Below are 19,413 nucleotides of genomic sequence, written 5' to 3'. Positions count from 1 at the left end.
AGGGGCCCTCTGGCAGTCAGAGGGACATAAATGTAGGGGTGTTTTTCATAAATACTAGCAAGTTTCTGCTGAGCACCTCCTCTCCCAGGACTGTTGCAGGTGCCTGGGACAGCAGTGACTAAAAAAAGTCAACCCCCCCCCCACTCCATATTATTTTTTGCTCTTGGGCAAGTTACTTAGCTTGACTGAACCCCACATTTCTCATCTGTAAAACGGGGGTTACATGGAGGTCTGTACAAAACAGAGCAACAGTAATTTAAAACATTTCCTGATTATATACCTGTTTATACAAGGTTGTTTTATTTTCATAACTCTTATTTCCCCTTATAGCTCTGCAAGGTAGATATTTTTTTCCTAGAAAAAAATCCAAAGTTTGGGGAGGCTGATACATTTTTCTAAGACACAGCTAAAAATTAATTTTCATTGGCAAGATTCTTACTCTGGTAGTTCTGAAGTCACATCTTTTGGTTCATCCAATATTTCAAGCCATTCTAATATGCAAAACACTCAGCATGCTGCCTAAGGCAATAGTTATTGCTTCAAAACGTGTTTTCTTTCGTCCCTACATTGTCTTCCCCTCCACTTAAGTGAGTGTCTTTGAGGTCCTGAAAAACGAACTTCTATAATTAAAACCAATCAGAAAAGCAATCACCTAGGTCATCAAGTATGTAAACTGCCAACTATAAACTTAATAATATCCCTAAATGACTGTAATGAATGTTAATTGACTGAATAAACAAAAACTGTGCATTTTCAGTCTAATTTTCTCTACAAAGTACCTGGCTTTTAAAATTTATAGATTGGACAGCACTTCCTGAAATTCTATTACCATTAACCTATATTTATTTTATAAGCTTTCTTCTATAAAATGCATTCAAGATATCCCTGAAAATAACTTCTTTATGAACCTAGTTTATACTGCCCTTTTAAATTATTGCTTGTCTGGCAAATGAAAATGCTACTCTGCTGTCTTTTTTTTTTTAGACATTTTTGTTTGTTTTTGGCCAGATTGCTTGACTTGTAGAACCTTAGTTCCCATACCAGGGATTGAACCTGGGCCCTCAGCAATGAAAGTGTGAAGCCCTAGCTACTGGACTGCCAGAGAATACCCTCTGCTGTGTTTTAGACAGAAATCTATTGTTTATACATAGATGAATGTAATCATTAGTGTCTTCTGGAAACTCCAGGATGTTTAAGGACATTATTATAATATTATCCTAGTCACTTAGACGAAGCTGCTGGGGTTATTCCTCCCTCTTCCATATCTGCCATCCTCCACTCAATTACCAGGAACTGACGGACCTACATCTGAAATGCCCTGGAATTGGGCCCCTCTGAATCAGATTTAAAGACACTGCTTTGGTTCAGCTTAGAATCCACTGCTTAGATGATGACCATAAATAGCTCTCTAACTGATAAAAGCTGTGACTTTCATCACCTCCTCACCAATGAATCCTATTTTTATAAGCCATGATTTTCCTCCCGAAACTAAAATAAAAGAACAAAAATCCTGACATTTCCAGGACATACAAAATAACGATTCACTGTAAGGGAACACTCAAAGTCCGTGGTTTCTGGCCCAGCTCATCCTGTTCCCGTCTCCAATTTTCTCTTCGCCTCTCACATGTTCTTTTAAGACCCACTTGTTGATGTCCTACATTAAGCTTGCTGTGATCTTTCCAGACAGAATTAGACCCTCTCTCCCTTTACTCCGATAGCACTTTATTATTCCTCTTTTTATCACATTTTTTATGACTTTTATAATTATGATTCTCATACATAATAAATTGGAGAAATTCTTATTATCCTAACAGCTGGCACCAGGCTCCTCCAGAAGAATCCCCCTTGGTGTGGAAAATACGCCTTTAGGAATGCTTGGAGGGAGCGTGACAGCTGAACCCCACTCCCACTTCCCTGGCCAAGGACTTGATGTAACCTTAGCCCCAGGGTTTTTACTAGGGGAAATCTGCCCTGCATGTGCCAAGGGGAGGGATTTGTTGTTTTTTTCTTGAATAAAGATGAGATGGGGGTGGGAGGAGAAAGCAGAGAAGAGGCGAAGGAGAGACAATGCCTGGTAAAAAACCTGCCTGCCAGTGCAGGAGATGTAAGAGACCCAGGTTTGATCCCTATATTGGGAACAACCCCAGGAGAAGAACACGGCAACCTCCTCCAGTATTCTTGTCTGGAGAATCCCATGGACAGAGGAGCCTGGAGGGCCACAGTCCATGGGGTTGCAAAGAGTCAGACACGACTGAGGCGACAGCACGCACACTCGGGGGTGGGGAAGAAACTAGAGAAGAAGTGGAGGAAGGAGAGAATGCCAGCAGATGAACAGTTGCCTGAGGCTGGAGGGGACCAGTGAGCAGCACAGAAGTAGGCAAAAGCATTTTATAAATACAGAAACACTAGGTGAAGAGAGCCAGAGCTCCGAGTGCCTCAAGTCTATGGTAAAAGGGCTACTGAGCTAAGATGAGTGTATGTGGTGGTTCTTGGTGTGAAGACTGAAGAAGGTGCTGATTTTTACATCAGGATTAATGATAGAGGGCAAGAGAGCCCTGAGAATATAGACCTCCCAGAAATTTACATACATCTTTTGAGAGTTAAGATTAGACTTCCACATGTCATATAATTGGTGTATTTGAGTCTTTTGTCACCTATTTGAGGTGGATAAATATCCAAATCCTATACCTCACCATACTATAAACTCTTTGAGGAGACTTTTGTATATGCTCATTTGCTTTTCTATGGTGAACCCACAGAAAATATTTGTTGTTTTATTTGACTGAATAAGTAGTGTTAAGTTGAAAAATACCTATATATTTGACTGCCACTTATTTAAACCCTTATACAGATGATGACTGCAGCCATGAAATTAAAAGACACTTACTCCTTGGAAGGAAAGTTATGTCCAGCCTAGATAGCATATTCAAAAGCAGAGACATTACTTTGCCAACAAAGGTCCATCTAGTCAAGGCTATGGTTTTTCCTGTGGTCATGTATGGATGTGAGAGTTGGACTGTGAAGAAGACTGAGCGCTGAAGAATTGATGCTTTTGAACTGTGGTGTTGGAGAAGACTCTTGAGAGTCCCTTGGACTGCAAGGAGATCCAACCAGTCCATTCTGAAGGAGATCAGCCCTGGGATTTCTTTGGAAGGAATGATGCGAAAGCTGAAACTCCAATACTTTGGCCACCTCATGCAAAGAGTTGACTCATTGGAAAAGACCCTGATGCTGGGAGGGATTGGGGGCAGGAGGAGAAGGGGACGACAGAGGAGGAGCTGGCTGGATGGCATCACTGACTCGATGGACGTGAGTCTGAGTGAACTCTGAGAGTTGATGATGGACAGGGAGGCCTGGCGTGCTGCGATTCATGGGGTCACAGAGTTGGACACGACTGAGCAACTGAACTAAACTCATAAAGATTCTCTCCTCAGGAAAAAGCCAAGTTAAAAAAAAAAATGCCAATAGTGCAAATTTTATTTAGTTCCATTCAGTTCAGTTGCTCAGTCGTGTCCAACTCTTTGTGACCCCATGAATTGCAGCACACCAGGCCTCCCTGTCCATCACCAACTCCCGGAGTTTACCCAGACTCATGTCCATTGAGTCAGTGATGCATCCAGCCATCTCATCCTCTGTTGTCCCCTTCTCTTCCTGCCCCAAGTCCCTCCCAGCATCAGAGTCTTTTCCAGTGAGTCAACTCTTTGCATGAGGTGGCCAAAGTACTGGAGTTTCAGCTTTAGCATCATTCCTTCCCAAGAACACCCAGGGCTGATCTCCTTTAGAATGGACTGGTTGGATCTCCTTGCAGTCCAAGGGACTCTCAAGAGTCTTCTCCAACACCACAGCTCAAAAGCATCCATTCTTTGGTGCTCAGCTTTCTTGACAGTCCAACTCTGACATCCATACATGACCACTGGAAAAACCATAGCCTTGACTAGACAGACCTTTGTTGGCAAAGTAATGTCTCTGCTTTTTAATATGCTATCTAGGTTGGTCATAACTTTCCTTCCAAGGAGTAAGCATCTTTTAATTTCATGGCTGCAATCACCATCTGCAGTGATTATGGAACCCAAAAAAATAAAGTCTGACACTGTTTCCACTGCAAATTATATTTAATTATTAATAAATGTGGTTCAAGAGACTTAGAATTGTTATCTTGATGTTTTATAGATTTTTCATCTTATATTAGGAATGATGTGAAGTAAGAGGAAGTATGGACTGGAGGTCTTAAGTCTCTCTTTTCTCAGGCACTTACCCATTCTAAGTGTCTATTTTCTCAGCTATTTCTCAGCTGTTCGACTGCCATTAACAATATCAACCCTGCCAATCTTCCTGTAATTTTTGTGATTTCTAAGTTTATGTATGTTGATATAAGAGCCCTTATTATGCCACCTGCAGTATTTGATAGTATACAGTAAGTTTACTATAAACAGCATAGTATACACTGAAAGGCTACCAGTCAGAACTGTGGACAGGGTTTTACCAGTAATGAAGAAGAATGAAGTTAGAAACGTTAAATGGTATTTACCTGATGCATGAAAGCTTACATCTTCTTAGGTGAAGAAAGATGGGCCACGGCTGTGCATTTGGTGGACAGTGTGGCTCTGAGATTTTAGTGATCTATGAAGCTCTGAGTGAGCAGTTCAAGGCCAATAGCATAGAAATGTCAGAAACATTGGCTCCATAGAAGCAGGCTAAGAATAAAACTGAGGTTGGAAAGAGTCAGTATCAGCAAATAGGAATGTAGTAAGGAATGGCTCTTGGTGTAAACATGGTTTTGTGGAACCCGAGGTAAAGAAGGAACCCAAAACACTTCTGTCTCTTCTATAAGAATATCATTCCCCTGATACTAAAACCAGATACAGATGATAGAAAATACACAAAATCCTTTATACAGACTCAAGAACCCTCAACATAAAACAAGCAAACTGAATCTAGCAACATATACAAAAGAGCATATACCATGACTATGTGGGATGTAACTCAGACATGAGGCTGGTTTGACATATGAAAATCAATCAGTATAATATATTAGTAGACTTAAACACAAGACCACCTGGTTATCTCACTAGGTCATAAAAGGCATTCAACATTTTTTTTCATGATAAAAACACTCAGCAGACTAGAAATAGAAAGGGATTTCTTTAGCCTGATAAAGAACTATGAAAAACCCTTATCTAACATCTTTAATGGGCAAACTGAATAGTTTTTCTAAGATGAGGAACAAGACAAGGATGTTTATACTCACTGTTTGTTTTTAATTTTTTAATTGGAAGAAGATTGGTTTACAATGTTGTGCTGGTTTCTGCAGTACAACAGTGCAGATCAGCCATAATTATACATATATCCTCTCGCTCTTGATCCTCCTTTTCCTAAATCTATCTATCATATGACCCAGAACCCCCACTACTGGGCATATACCCTGAGAAAACCACAGTTCTAAAAGACACATGTTCCTTAATATTTATTGCAGCACTATTTAGAGTAGCCACAGAAGCAACCTAGATGTCCCATTGACAGATGAATGGATAAAGATGTGATACATATATACAATGAAATACTGCTGCTAAGTCGCTTCAGTCGTGTCCAACTCTGTGCGATCCCATGGACTGCAGCCTACCAGGCTTCTCCGTCCATGGGATTCTCCAGGCAAGAACACTGGAGTGGGTTGTCATTTCCTTTTCCAATGCATGAAAGTAGAAAGTGAAAGTGAAGTCACTCAGTCATGTCTGACTCTTAGCAACCCCATGGACGCAGCCTACCAGGCTCCTCCATCCATGGGATTTTCCGGGCAACAGTACTGGAGTGGGGTGCCATTGCCTTCTCCAATAAAATACTACTCAGCCATAAAAAAGAATGACTTTGAGTCAGTTCTGGTGAGGTGACTGAACCTGGAGCCTGTTATACAGAGTGAAATAAGTCAGAAAGAGAGAAACACATATCACGTATTAACATATATGTATGAAATCTGGGGCTTTCCAGGTGGCTCTGATAAAGAATCCACCTGCCAATGCAGGAGACACAGGAGACGCAAATTTGATCCCAGGGTCAGGAAGATTTCTGGAGGAGAAATGGCAACCCACTCTAGTATTCTTACCTGGGAAATTCCGTGGACAGAGAAGCCTGGCAGACTGAAGTCCGTGGAGTTGCAGAGAGTCGAACATGAATGGAATCCAGAAAAATGGTATTGATGAGCCAATATGTGGGGAAGGTGGAGATACAGATTAGAGAATGGACTTGTGTACTCACCACCTTCATTCAGTACTCTAGCCATGGCAATTAAGGAAAAGAAATAAGAGAATCCAGATAGGAAAGGAAGAAGTGAAGTTAGCTCTATGTATAGTTGACATGAAAGGAAGGAGTGAAATTATCTCTGTTTATAGTTGACATGATCTTGTATATAGAAAACCCAAATGAATCCCTTCAAAAAACTATCAGAACTAGTAAAGGAGTTCAGCATGATTGCTGGACATAATATCAATATATAAAAATTGACTTTATTTCTATCCAGTAACAATGAACTATCTGAAAATGAAAATTAAGAAAATAATTTCAACACAACCTTGTAAATCAACTGTACTTCTTCAGTGAAAAAGAAAATAATTCCATTTACAATAACATGAAAAAAAATACCTAGGACAAAAGGTAGCTCAGACGGTAAAGACTCTGCCTGCAATGCAGGAAACCCGGGTTCAATCCCCAGGTTGGGAAGACCCCTGGGAGAAGCAAATGGCAATCCACTCCAGTATTCTTGCCTGGAAAATCCCATGGACAGAGGGTTACAGTCCATGGGGTCGCAGACACGACTGAGCAGCTAACACTGTCACTTCACATTCAAATTTAACTGAATAAGTACAAGATTTGCACACTGAAAACTTTGAAGCATTATTTAAAAAAAACTAAAGAACTCGTAAAAGGAAAGACTTGCATGCTTGTAGATTGAAAGACTTAACATTGAGTAAATGGTAGCATTCTACCAAATGGTAAATAAATTCAGTGCAATTTCTATCTAAATTCCAACTGCATTTTCTTTTGCATAAATTGACAAACTGATCCTAAAATTCATATGGAAATAGTCTTGAAAAAGATGAATTTGAAGGACTAAAACTTTTCAATTTTAACATTTACCTCAAAGCTGTGAAGTTAAGGCAGTGTGGTACTAGACTAAATATGCACATGTAGATCACTGGAATAAAGGTGAGATCTTAGAAGTAAACCGTTGCATTTATGATCAGTTGATTTTCATGAGATTTCCTAGACAATTTAATGAAGAAAGAAGAATCTTTTTAGCAAATAACATGGGGACAACTGTGTATCCACATGTGAAAGAATGAAATTAGACTCCTTCCTTTCACAAAAATTAACTAAAAATGGGTCATAAATCTAAATATAAGAGCTAAATCTATAAGAAAAAAGCATAGGAGTAAATTTTCGAGACCTAGGTAAAGCTTTCTTAGATATAACCACACACACACATACAACTAGAGAAATGTTAAATTGGACTTAATAGTTAAAACTTTTGTGCTTTAAGGACCACAAGAAAATGAAAAGACACAGATTAGGAGAAAATATTGGCAAATTATATATCTGATAAGTGACTTGTATCCAGAATATATGGAAGTTTCACAACTCTACAATTAAATGACAACACAATTTATAAATAAGCAAAGCATCTGAATAGACATTTCTCTGAAGGAGATATACAAATGGCCTGTGAGTATATGAAAAGACTCAACTCCATTAGTTGTTAGGGGTATTACGAATGAAAACCACAACGAGATACTGCTTTACATGCGCTAAAATGGCAAAAATTCAAATGACAATCATAATGCATTGGTGACAATGACAAGAAATTACCAGCTTCTTACAGTGCTGGCGAAATTATAAAATGGTGTAGTCACTTCGAAAAACAGTTTTAAAACTCACAATATTAAACATAGAATTACTATATAATCTAGTAATTCCATTTCTAGGTGTATGGCTAAGAGCATTTAAAACACATGTTCACACAAAAGCTTGAACAGATATTCATAGCAGCATTATTCCTAATACTCAAAAGTAAAATCAACCCAAATGTCCATCAACTAATGAGTAAAAATATGGTGTGTCTGTATAATGAAATACTATTCAGCTATTAAAAGGAATGAAGTATTAATCATTTCATGATATATGTAAATTAATTCATTATACTGTACACCTCAAATTTATACAGGGCTGAATATGAATTATGTTTCAATAAAACTTGAAGAAATAGGAATAAACTATTGATGCATGCCACAACATGGATAAACCTTAATGACTTTACGCTTATGGGAACAAAGCTAGCTACAAAAAGCCACAAATTTTATGATTCTGTTTCTATTAAATACTCAGAATAACCAAATCCATAAATAGGCAGAAAATTAGAGTAGTAGTTGCAAGACCTAGGAAGAGAGGGTGTGTGGAATGCATTAATGAACATGGGGTTTCCTTTTGGGGGTGATGAAAATATTTTGAAATTAGATAGAGGTGATGGTTCCACAACATTGTGAATATAATGAATGCCACTGAATCATGCACTTTATGGGGTGATTTTATGGTATGTGAATTAGATCTTTTACATCTTAATACAGATATTAACCAAAAAAAAAAAAAACCAGGAAGAAGAAACCCAACTTTAAGATATATTGGACATTGTATCAGGTTTACATTATTCTAGGTTAATCTTCCTGTGTATGTACTAAGTCGCTTCAGTTGTGTCTGACTCTTTGCAATGCTGTGAACTGTAGCCTGCTGCTGCTGCTGCTGCTAAGTCGCTTCAGTCATGCGACCCCATAGACAGAAGCTCACCAGGCTCCCTCGTCCCTGGGATTCTCCAGGCAAGAACACGAGTGGGTTGCCGTTTTCTTCTCCAATGCATGAAAGTGAAAAGTGAAAGGGAAGTCGTTCAATCATGTCCGACTCTTAGCGACCCCATGGACTGAAGCCTACCAGGCTCCTCCATCCATGGGATTTTCCAGGCAAGAGTACTGGAGTGGGGTGCCATGCCATTCAGAGGATCTTCCCGACCCAGGGATCGAACCTAGGTCTCCCACATTGCAGGCAGATTCTTCACTGTCTGAGCTACTAGGGGAGCATAATAAATTATAATAAGCTATACTTCATATGTAAATTTTCAGATCACAGCCTATGCTTTTTTTCTAGGAATCGCAACAAAAAATAGGATTCTTGTTTTCTTTTTTTCCTTAAAGATAATAATGAGAGCTTATTGATCACAAAACTTTAATTTAGAAGTCTGCATATAAAAATGAAGATTCAAATTTCACATTGTTTCCTCTTTTAAGATCAGCATGTTCTGTTTTTGTTTTCTTTTGCTTGTTTATCATTAATACTTGACCTAGTTCAGAAATAACTTTGTGGGACATACACTTAAGAATTACTGTTGTATCATTAGAATGTGGAATAAACACACTAGGCCCTAGGCTAATGTGGCTGAGTTTCCTGGCAGCCATAACAAAAACGTAAATAGGGTGGGGATTTTTAGTTCTAACTACCTGATGAAAAAAAAATTTGTGTATATGTATATATTCCAGTTTTGCCAAGCAGGCTTACTTCATACCAAATAAAGATTATAACATAGCTCTTTCTCTCTTTCTCCAGTTTTATTGAAGAGTGAGAGAAGCCTAGCTTGAAGAGTCAGGAAATAGACTAGTACCAGCTCTACTACGGTTTAGCTGTGTGGGTTTGGCATAGGTTAGTTTAATTAACTTTTTGAGCCCTGGTTTGCTCATATTCTAATGTCTTTCAGGTATAAATTTGGGTCACATTACTATACCTTCTAACTTTTATAACATCAATTTGGCAGAGTACTCAAAGATTAAGTTGAGTTTCAAGAAGGAAAATAAAAACAAGTAAAATATTTCCTCCATTAGATGGAAAGATTTTTGGTATTCTCCAAAATTCAAATACGTACACATTTTATGGTAGGACAAATGCCTATTTGTGGCACCAGATAGCCAAAAAAAATTCAAGTGAGATATTACTAGTGAATTCTACTTAGCCATGTTATTTTATATATCCCTGTATGACTAATTAAAAACTGTTTCAATAATTTATGTAAGCATAAGTACCAGATATTAACTGGTATAATTTCGGTGCTCTTTAATAAAACAAATCTCTAGTGGAACATAGACCTTGCTAATGATGAGCATAAAATAGATGGAGGCTGTGTTGATGGTTACTTAAAAAGTTTATTTATGATTGCATTACAATAACTCATAAGAACTGCATATTTCAAACATTTTATATATGTCTTAATATTTAAAACACCAAGTCTTATTATATATTGTCCTCACCTAGTGCACATCCGTACAACTTCTTTATGATCGGATCTGTCGTATAAGAAGATCCTTCTGATATGGAAAAGTTAGCGTGTTTATATCAAACATCAGTGTTCACCCTTGAGAATGTCCTCATGGGATGGACTGTGTTCCCCCAGCTCTTTCCTCTCTTTCTTTCTCCTCAGCCTTCCCAGCACCTGCTGATATGCCAGCTTCTAGAGAGGCATGCATATAACCACATCTTCATTCTTGTGTTTAAAGTTTATCTTTAATAAAATAAAGAGAACAGTCCTAGAGGGTCTCAAATCCAGATGGGCTCAAAGACCACACCTGTAAGACAAATGCATGCTGCTGCTGCTGCTAAGTCACTTTAGTCGTGTCCGACTCTGTGCGACCCCATAGACGGCAGCCCACCAGGCTCCCCCATCCCTGGGATTCTCCAGGCAAGAACACTGGAGTGGGTTGCCATTTCTTTCTCCAGTGCATGAAAGTGAAAAGTGAAAGTGAAGTCGCTCAGTCGTGTCCGACTCTTAGCAACCCCATGGACTGCAGCCTTCCAGGCTCCTCCGTCCATGGGATTTTCCAGGCAAATGCATAGCGCTGTCTTTATAAGGCAACAGTGGTAAGGCCTGTGCCAACCTCGGGAAGACAGCACCCGCCTTAAAGGCATTCTGATTGTTTAATCCTGTTCAGACCTAGAAAGTCTTTTTTAAGGCTTAAATGATCCATTGAGCTACAACTTCTAGCGTGAAACATAATTTAAACCCCAACGTTTCTTGAAGAAATTTTGTGGAAATGTTCTTCTGAATATTTTGACAAGTTTTATGTCTTCTGTTCCATGTCCAGTATAATTCAGAAATCTATACTTGTTTCAGGGCTCTTGTTCCATCCTACATTATGAATTGATTTTATGGGAAAAAATCTTTACAATGAATACAGTGTTGCCCCCAAAGAAACTATTTTGAATAGATAACTGTATATCTGAGATGGGTCTCTCTTTTTTTTTTTTTTTTAACAAAAAATCCTCTTTCAGCCTGTAATCTGAATTCATCATACAAGTTTAACTATATAACAAATCACAGCAGATACCATTAATAATTTATTTTTTCTATTTATCCATGTATCTATTTTATCTTTTGCTTAAACAGCTTATGATCTTACTTGCTAAAATATGATGAATCAAAAAAACAGCAGAGTCTGTAACAGTTTTGAGTATTTTAATGGTCCTAGATAGTGATTAAAATTACTGAGTAGCTGCTGTTATTTTTAAGGAAAATCATGATATACTATAAATCTATCTATAGACTCACCTACAAAAAGTTCATTGGTAAACCAGTGAACCAGTCTTTTAATTAGTAGGGTATTTCATTTATTAGAATAATTCAAAATAAATTCTGCACATATTCTGTTTGTATGAAAAAATGTCAGCTTTTGAACATATTCTATCTAAGTATTACTCTTGATTTATACATTTCGTGAAAATGGATTTATTTTTATTGAATTCAAATTTGAATGTAAAGTGGTGTAATGTTTTTGTCACAGCTTCTGGAAAGATTGGCAACTTCTAATCTTACAGTTTCAGTGTGCTCAAAGTTAGTTTTCTGTAGGAAGCTGTGGGCAGGAATGAAAGTGAAAATGTTAGTTACTCGGTTGCTTCTGACTCTTTGCAACCCCCTGGACTGTAGCCCAGCAGACTCCTCTGTCTATGGAATTCTCCAGGCAAGAATACCAGAGTGGGTTGCCGTTTCCTTCTCTAGGGGATGTTTCTGACCCAAGGATGGAACCAGATTTTTCTGCATTGCAGACAGATTCTTTACCACCTGAGCTACCAGGGAAATCCATGGGCAGGAACAAAAATGGTGAATCAGTGGATTTGTGCTATCTTAGAATGACGCTTCTGGGGACTGGATAATGAATGTATCTAAATAACCCCCTTTCTCTAATTAATATCCCATTGAAGACCTTGACATGGTTTGATAGAAGCTAGAGAGTCTGTGATAGTATGGAAGAGAAATAGGAAGATTCCTGCTTCTGAGAGCCATCTGCTGGCTAAGAAAAAGCCTGCAAAAACCTACATGTGTCTGGCTTGTCCACATGAATAGAATCTCAAGTACTAAGATTTATGTAACTCCTGGTTAACTGAAATTCTCATCAACTCTATTTTTTGGCTTGTGGCCTCTATATTTCATTCCCAATGTGGTGTTTGATTTACTAACGAGGAAGTGGTTCTCACTTCCGTCTATTCTGCAGCAGCAGCTGATTCAGAATTCCCGTAGGTGATATTTACATTCTACTGAAAATCATTTTAAAACAAGCTTTGGAAAACAGTACAAAATATACTTTTAAAACTGAATGTGCCCTCTTCCCTTAAGGTAACTCTGTTGAGCAACTAACTCTAAACACTTTCTGGTACCATTGTAAATAAACAAAGATGGCAGGAAAGGAACAAGTTCTCTGGTCTTGATGGTTGAGGAAGACTTAATCGCATATCACTGCCAAACTCAATCTTCAAAAACATTTCCCTGGAAAGATACATATTTTACAAAGTTAAGAAAGTATTTTTAAGGTAGATTAATAGTAAGTAATTACACTGTGTATCTCCACTGGCAGTATTTATAAAATAGTTTAAAATTCTCAGGAGTAAAGTGTATGCTTTATTATAGCAGACTACATTTAAGAATGCTTTTATGTACTGTTGTTTCTATAATAGGATTAGAGGGGAAATTTAAATGATTCAGGTTATTTTGTTGCTTTTTTATCTTTTATGGGGCTTCCCAGGTGGTACTAGTGGTAAAGAACGTGCCAGCCAGTGCTAGAGACCTAAGAGATGCAGCTTCAATCTCTGGGTCAGGAAGATTTTCCTGGAGGAAGGAATGGCACCATTCCAGTATCCTTGCCTGGAGAATCCCATGGACAGAGGAGCCTGGCAGTCTCCAGTCCCTGGCTTCGCACAGAGTCAGACGTGACTAAAGTGACTTAGCATGCATTCATGCTTGCATCTTTTATTAGATGTGGTTTATATTCCTAAATACCCAAGTGAGTAGAGCATAATAACTCAGGTGGATTCTGATGTCCTTGGGTTCAGATCCTGGTGTGGTCACCCACTCTGTTTTGGCCTTGATCTTAACCTCCCTTTGCCTCGGTTTCCTCATCTGTAAACTAAGGGTACTAATAATATTGACCTCCAAGAGCTACTTTGAAGCTTAAAGCATTTAGAGCAGTGCCTGGCTCATGGCAGGCATTCTGGCAGTGTCGGCTCTCATTGTTATCCTCAATCCTCCTCCTTGATGTTCTGTTGAGATGATGTGTGTGAATTTGCTGAAGGACCTTCCATCCCTCTGTTTTCTGCTCGTTTTAAAATTTCCAATACAATATAGTAAAGTTAAAAAAGAAAAAAGAAAAGAAAAAGCAACAAATGGGAAAAAAAAAGAAAGAAAATAAAATTTAGGATGTGTGTGTCCTCTTCCCAGTCTTAAAAGATTGTCCTGGCTTTTTCCTTTTAACTCCTGTAGAAACTCCAATTCCAGTGAAGGGCGTCTCACTGCTCTCGGGTCACACGTGACAAATGGCCTTTATTACCTGCTGATTACAGTTAACCTTCATTCCTTTCATGGCAGCTGTGTGGTGCCTTCTATTTAAATAGAGCTGTTCTTGGATGTGACTTTTCGAGCCTCTCTGGGTTTCGTTCTAATTTAACTTACCATTCCAAGTGGGACTATTGTGTCACTGAAGGTGTGATTCACTCATTTGTTCTCTCTCCATCTAATTATTACGACGCAGTGCCTGTGAGGCCCCCTCGGGCGTTCATTCACTTCTCTAAATGGTCTAACCTTCTGGGGAAGGGAGTGGGCCTTTAGTTATTCTTTATGAACTGTGTGGATGTGTTTAGTGCAATGTCTGGGAACACACTAGCGACTGTGTTCAGTGGCTGAATGGTCCCGACCGTTTTCATCATACCAAGCTTATTACTAAGGATTATTGGAAGAATCCTCTGCTGGCATAGGCAGTAGTTTTTTGCACATTTCCATTCTTCAGAACGAGGCCAACTTTTGAAGCACACAAGTCAGTGTGAGTGCATGTGGGGATACCTTAAAAGCTGTGGAAACAAAGGGCGCATGGCTCAGAAAGCATAGAAAGGGCAGAATATTTTAATTTCACTGAAAATTTTAATTGTAAGCCGTGCTTTAGAATGCCGTTCTCTTCAAGTTAGAGCAAAGAACCAAGACACTCATGGGAACATATGATTTTAATGGTTACCCAGAATCCCTGGTATTCAGTCACCACTTTGTATATTACAGCATTTAAAATATGAAACAAAAAAAAATAGATATGCAACAAGCAACAAAGTTTTACTGTATAGCACAGGGAACTATAGTCAATATTTTGTAATAACCTATAATGGAAAATAATCTGAAAAACAATATATGTATAATTGAATCACCTTGCCATGCACCTGAAGCATTTAAATCAACTGTACCTCAATAAAATATATGTATTATGAAAAAAATAAAATTTGAAACAGGGAAATGAAAGTAAGAGGAATTCAGTAAGCACTATCAGAAGACTTGAAGTCCAAGGATCCTGGTGAGGATTAATTAACCAATTAAAGGTCAATTAATTGGTTGATTATATTGAATTAAGAATACCTGACTTAATACATTAATCCATTCATCCATCCAACTATTCAGTCATTCTGTTTAGCAAACATTTCTTGAATGCCCACAATGTTCTTGGCTCCAGAGACCCAAAAGTACTTGGTACCAGCATCTTAACTATCAGATCTCCTGCCGTGGACTTGGCGTGGCCAAACACCCAGTCCAGTTATCTCCCAGCTGCCATGTCCCCCAACCCCAGGGTCGTGCTGTGGGCCCAGTACAGCAGCAGTCCTCCGTGGAGTTGGGTTTTTCTCTCCTCTTCCTGTGTTCTTGAAGCTCGTCTGCATTTCTGATTCTTTTTTACTTCAGCCCCATTTACCTGCCTTTCCACAAAGAGATCAAATAAGTAGTTCTTGTTTGAAAGGTACAGGCTAGCGTAAGGTTCTGTGACATCTGAGGGTATCTCTGCCATTTAAAAAGGGGAACCAGGGGAAGTCTTACCCATTGAATGCCATTTTAAGGTTAGCTTGGTTGGGTCCATTTATTCAATGCACATAACTCTTATTTTTATCATCATCATGCAGATATCTTTAGATAGTTGTTCTTTATAATGTCCTAAAACATTTCACTTTAAAATGAGGAAAACCGCGGTATGAAGTTTGTAGAGCATTAAGGCCATCCACCGAACATGTGTTCAATTTTGATGTAAATTCAGAAATCTGAGTGAAGTGGTTTCCCGCCATTCTGTAGCTCTGCTTTTCTTCCCTGCCCGCCATATAGTCCAGTGGCTGACTGAATAGCAGCATTACCTCCCTGGTCCCTTATAGACTTGCTTAGTAGTTACTGAGTATTGATTTTAGGTTTATTTTTTTACTTTTCTCTGCATATATGAACACATAGCAGAATAAATAGCTAAAATCAACAGGCCAAGCAATATGTGTGTGTGATTATGCTTAGTTACATTTAGACTTCTGTATAGATGCATAGAAAGCATTGTACAAAACAAAATGTTCTTACTATAGGCTTTATGTTATAACTTGAGGGACATAAATACCATGTCATATTCTCGATTTGAAAGGTGTAAAACATACCACAACACGAAAGTTTCTATTTGTGAGGCCCCCAGTGACAAGATCCATATTTGTTTTTATGACTAAATAGTCAAGAAGTGAATTACTGTTGCCTTATTGTCACATATAGAGTCAATTTGTTCACAAGAATCACATGCTATGCCAGAACGTACCTTGTCGGGAGTGACTAAAGCCCTTCTCTCATGGGAAAGACCAGTCACACTGTTTTGACTCTCTTCACAACCAAGCTCCAGTCCCTACAACTGAGTCAATGATGTGGAAAACCACCAAGCCTCATTGAGTGGTAAGAAGGCTGAAAAAGTGGCTTAGCCATCCCGTATGTTCTTTCCTTCAACTTCATAGAAATCTTGCACAAAACTGTTTAAGATACAGGCAGATAAACGTCATTTATATTTGATCTTAGCTAACAATATAAAGCATTGGCTACTGAATCTGTTACTTGTACAAGTGAAAAGATGCTTTGAAAACTTGGGTGGCTCAGTCAGTAAAGAGTCCGCCTGCAATGCAGGAGACCCGAGTTCAATCCCTGGGTCGGGAAGATCCCCTGGCAAAGGGAAGGGCAACCCACTCCACTGTTCTTGCCAGGGAAATCCCATGGACAGAGGAGCCTGGTGGGCTACAGTCCAAAATGTTGCAAGAATTGGACATGACTTAGCAACTAAGCCACCACCACCATATGGAAGGAGACATTTTAAAGTTTACTGGAGCAATGTTGCAGTAAAATATTAGAAATAAATCTATATGTCCATCACTTAGGAAATGGATTTTTAAACTCTGGAATGAATGTTCATTGGACTACTCCCATATTTCATCTGAGTCAAGTATTAACCAGTTATAGCCCATGGATCAAATACTGTCCACTATTTGTTTTGTAAATAAAGTTTTATTGGAACATAGACACACTCATTTGTTTTATTTATACTCATTTATCTATAGCTGCTTTCATGCTACAGTTGCAGGGTTGATTTGTCACAACATAGACTGTATGACTCTCGGTCAAAATACTCACTATCTAGCCTTTTATAGAAACAGTTTACCAACTCCTGATCTAGGTAGATTAAAACACCATCTGTTATAAAATACACCGCTGAGAAAGATAAAATAAATCAATTAAACCATGACCAGCCATCAAATGTCAGAGGCATCCTGAGTTAGAGACATTGAAATATGAAAAGATTCATCTTAGGATCCGTGCACTATGGCATATAGCACTTCAAATGAACAAACCACTGTGTCTGTATCAGTATAAACAGAGCTCAGATCCTCAGTGTCGAGTGAGCAAAAGTCAAGTGTGGAACAATTTGCAGAATGATGTGTACAGCCTTTTATCTATATGTCTCTTTAAAAACACGGTATAATGAGTTTCCATGAATGCAGATACCAGTAAGCATAATTTAAAAGAATTGAAAGGATTTGTAGAAAACTGATGATAGAGATTTTGCCTGGGAGGACAAGGGATCAGGACAATGATGGAAGAAAAAGGGGGAAAGTTATCTTTATCTGTAGTGTTCAGTTTTTTTGAGGACTGATTTATTCATAAAAAGTAATTTTAAAAAACTTTGAAACCGGGAAAAGCTGAAAGAAAATAATGTCAAAGTATTAATAGTGGTAAATCTTTTATAGTAGGAGTATGAGTGATTGCTTTTTTATTGTATTTCACTAACTTTAAAGAACTTCATGAATAACTTAAAAAAAATGAGTCATATTCTTCATTTCTATCTCAATCAAAAGAGATTAATGTTGGAAGAAGTACATGTTAATCTGTTACCTGACATTACAAACTGATCCTGTTTTTCTACTGTGGCATTAAGATTAAACAATGTACAAGTCAGGGCCAAATTTCATAGTTAAAACTTTTTTTCATAATGTGGTACAGCTAATCTTTAAATACAATGCACTTGATTCTTCACCGTGAAAAACTACCAACGGGAAGAGTTAAATGTCAGGTGCATTTTGCAGAACCAAAATAGCTTGTCATGAGTCATGTTATTGATGTACTGATGTCATTTCTTTCAGCCCAACCTCACTTGTTTTGAAACGTACATTGTGATTTTACATGATTTTATGTGTTGTCACATGCAATTCAGACCCTCATGTTACTTATTAAATGCATTCATTTTGTCATTTGTCTGTAGCAGGTCTCCCTAAAATATTCTCTGTAAGTGTCTTTGCAAGTTCAGAACTTTAGGCGATAATTCTACCACCACCGGATAATTTCTTTTGATGATGGAGATCTACTCATTCACCACTGCTTTCGTGTACTTTTTTGCTTTTTTCATTCTGTTGTTATTTTAAGCATGTCTTCCTCTCCCGAGGAGTGTTTCATCAAAAATAGGTCAAGCTGCCCGCCTTCGAGATTAAGCAATGAAACGTGTCCCAGAAAGTGACAGCAGTAACGTGGACCTGGGGCCTCGAGTCTGTATGAAGCTGCAGGCTGCGAGCCTCAGGTCTCACAGCATTGGAACCAAACAGGGTGCTGTGTTTGCTCACCATTTAAATCTACTTTCTCTTTTTCCAGTTCAATCTCACCATTTAGTATTGAGAGCACAAGACGCCAGAGAAGGTCTGAATCCCCAGACTCGAGAAAACGGCGTATCCACAGATGCGATTTCGAGGGCTGCAACAAAGTGTATACAAAAAGTTCTCACCTGAAGGCTCATCGAAGGACACATACAGGTAACAGCTCTGCAGGGTTTCTCACCTGAGGGTCACTGAGAGTCCAGACAGGGCCGGCTGCTTGACTTCGGACCCCTGGGTGTGCTGGAGTGTTCTGTGCTCACCCATCATGTCTGAGCAGGGTGCATTCCCTCTCTTAGTCGAAAAAGGCTTAAGTCTTAGTGAAATTTAGAAACAAGTATTTCTTCTGTGTCTTAAGGACTTATGTTAGTGTGAACCCAGTGGTCTAGACTTTTTCATAGTCAGAGTTGCCACTTAATGCTTGTCTAGGTTTTAAAATGTCCACGTAACATACAAAACAAACTGAATAAAATCATTTTCTTCTCTTAAAGTTAGCATTTTCACCACCACTTAGATCATGTTTTTCTCCCCTTGATCTCATCCCCTAAATAACGAAACGGATAAACAGCAACAACAACATGAAATAAGATTGACATATACATAACACTGCCAGGAGTTGAAAACTTTATTTCTCCATGATTCCATTTGATTCTCACTGGTATTTTTTTGTATATGGAGAGGATTTTTTATATTCATAGTTTGCAAAGAAGGAAACTGAGATCACAAGTGACTCGCTGACTTTGTCACCATCCATTCACCCAACACATCTACGCTCCCACCGATTCACCCTCCAAGAAAGAAGCTGGTGGTTCTTCACTTAGCTCTCTTCACCCCATCCATCCTCTACCATGTATGTCTCTCACTTGGCATCCCCTGCCTGCCTTGCTTTCT

At 38.6% G+C, this 19,413-nt stretch overlaps 1 protein-coding gene across 31 annotated transcripts in view; it reads left to right on the top strand.

The window, feature by feature from the left end:
- The window catches only part of KLF12 (KLF transcription factor 12), a 527,876-nt gene that overhangs the window by 483,634 nt on the left and 24,829 nt on the right, over positions 1-19,413 (top strand). For all 31 annotated transcript variants that reach the window (XR_015137627.1, XR_015137625.1, XR_015137624.1 and 28 more), the window contains one exon: positions 18,524-18,681. Coding sequence is in view for 27 of the 31 variants with exons in the window: in XM_086328563.1 (XP_086184689.1) it covers positions 18,524-18,681 (158 nt within the window). In the remaining 4 variants the exon portion in view is untranslated. The remainder of the gene's footprint in view (positions 1-18,523; positions 18,682-19,413) is intronic.

This window comes from Bos grunniens, chromosome 12 (assembly GCF_055505025.1).
Source record: "Bos grunniens cultivar Pamir isolate PY7600 chromosome 12, Bosgru_T2T1.0, whole genome shotgun sequence".
Classification (NCBI taxonomy): Eukaryota; Metazoa; Chordata; class Mammalia; order Artiodactyla; family Bovidae; genus Bos; species Bos grunniens.
This window is presented reverse-complemented; position numbering and strand designations above follow the sequence as displayed.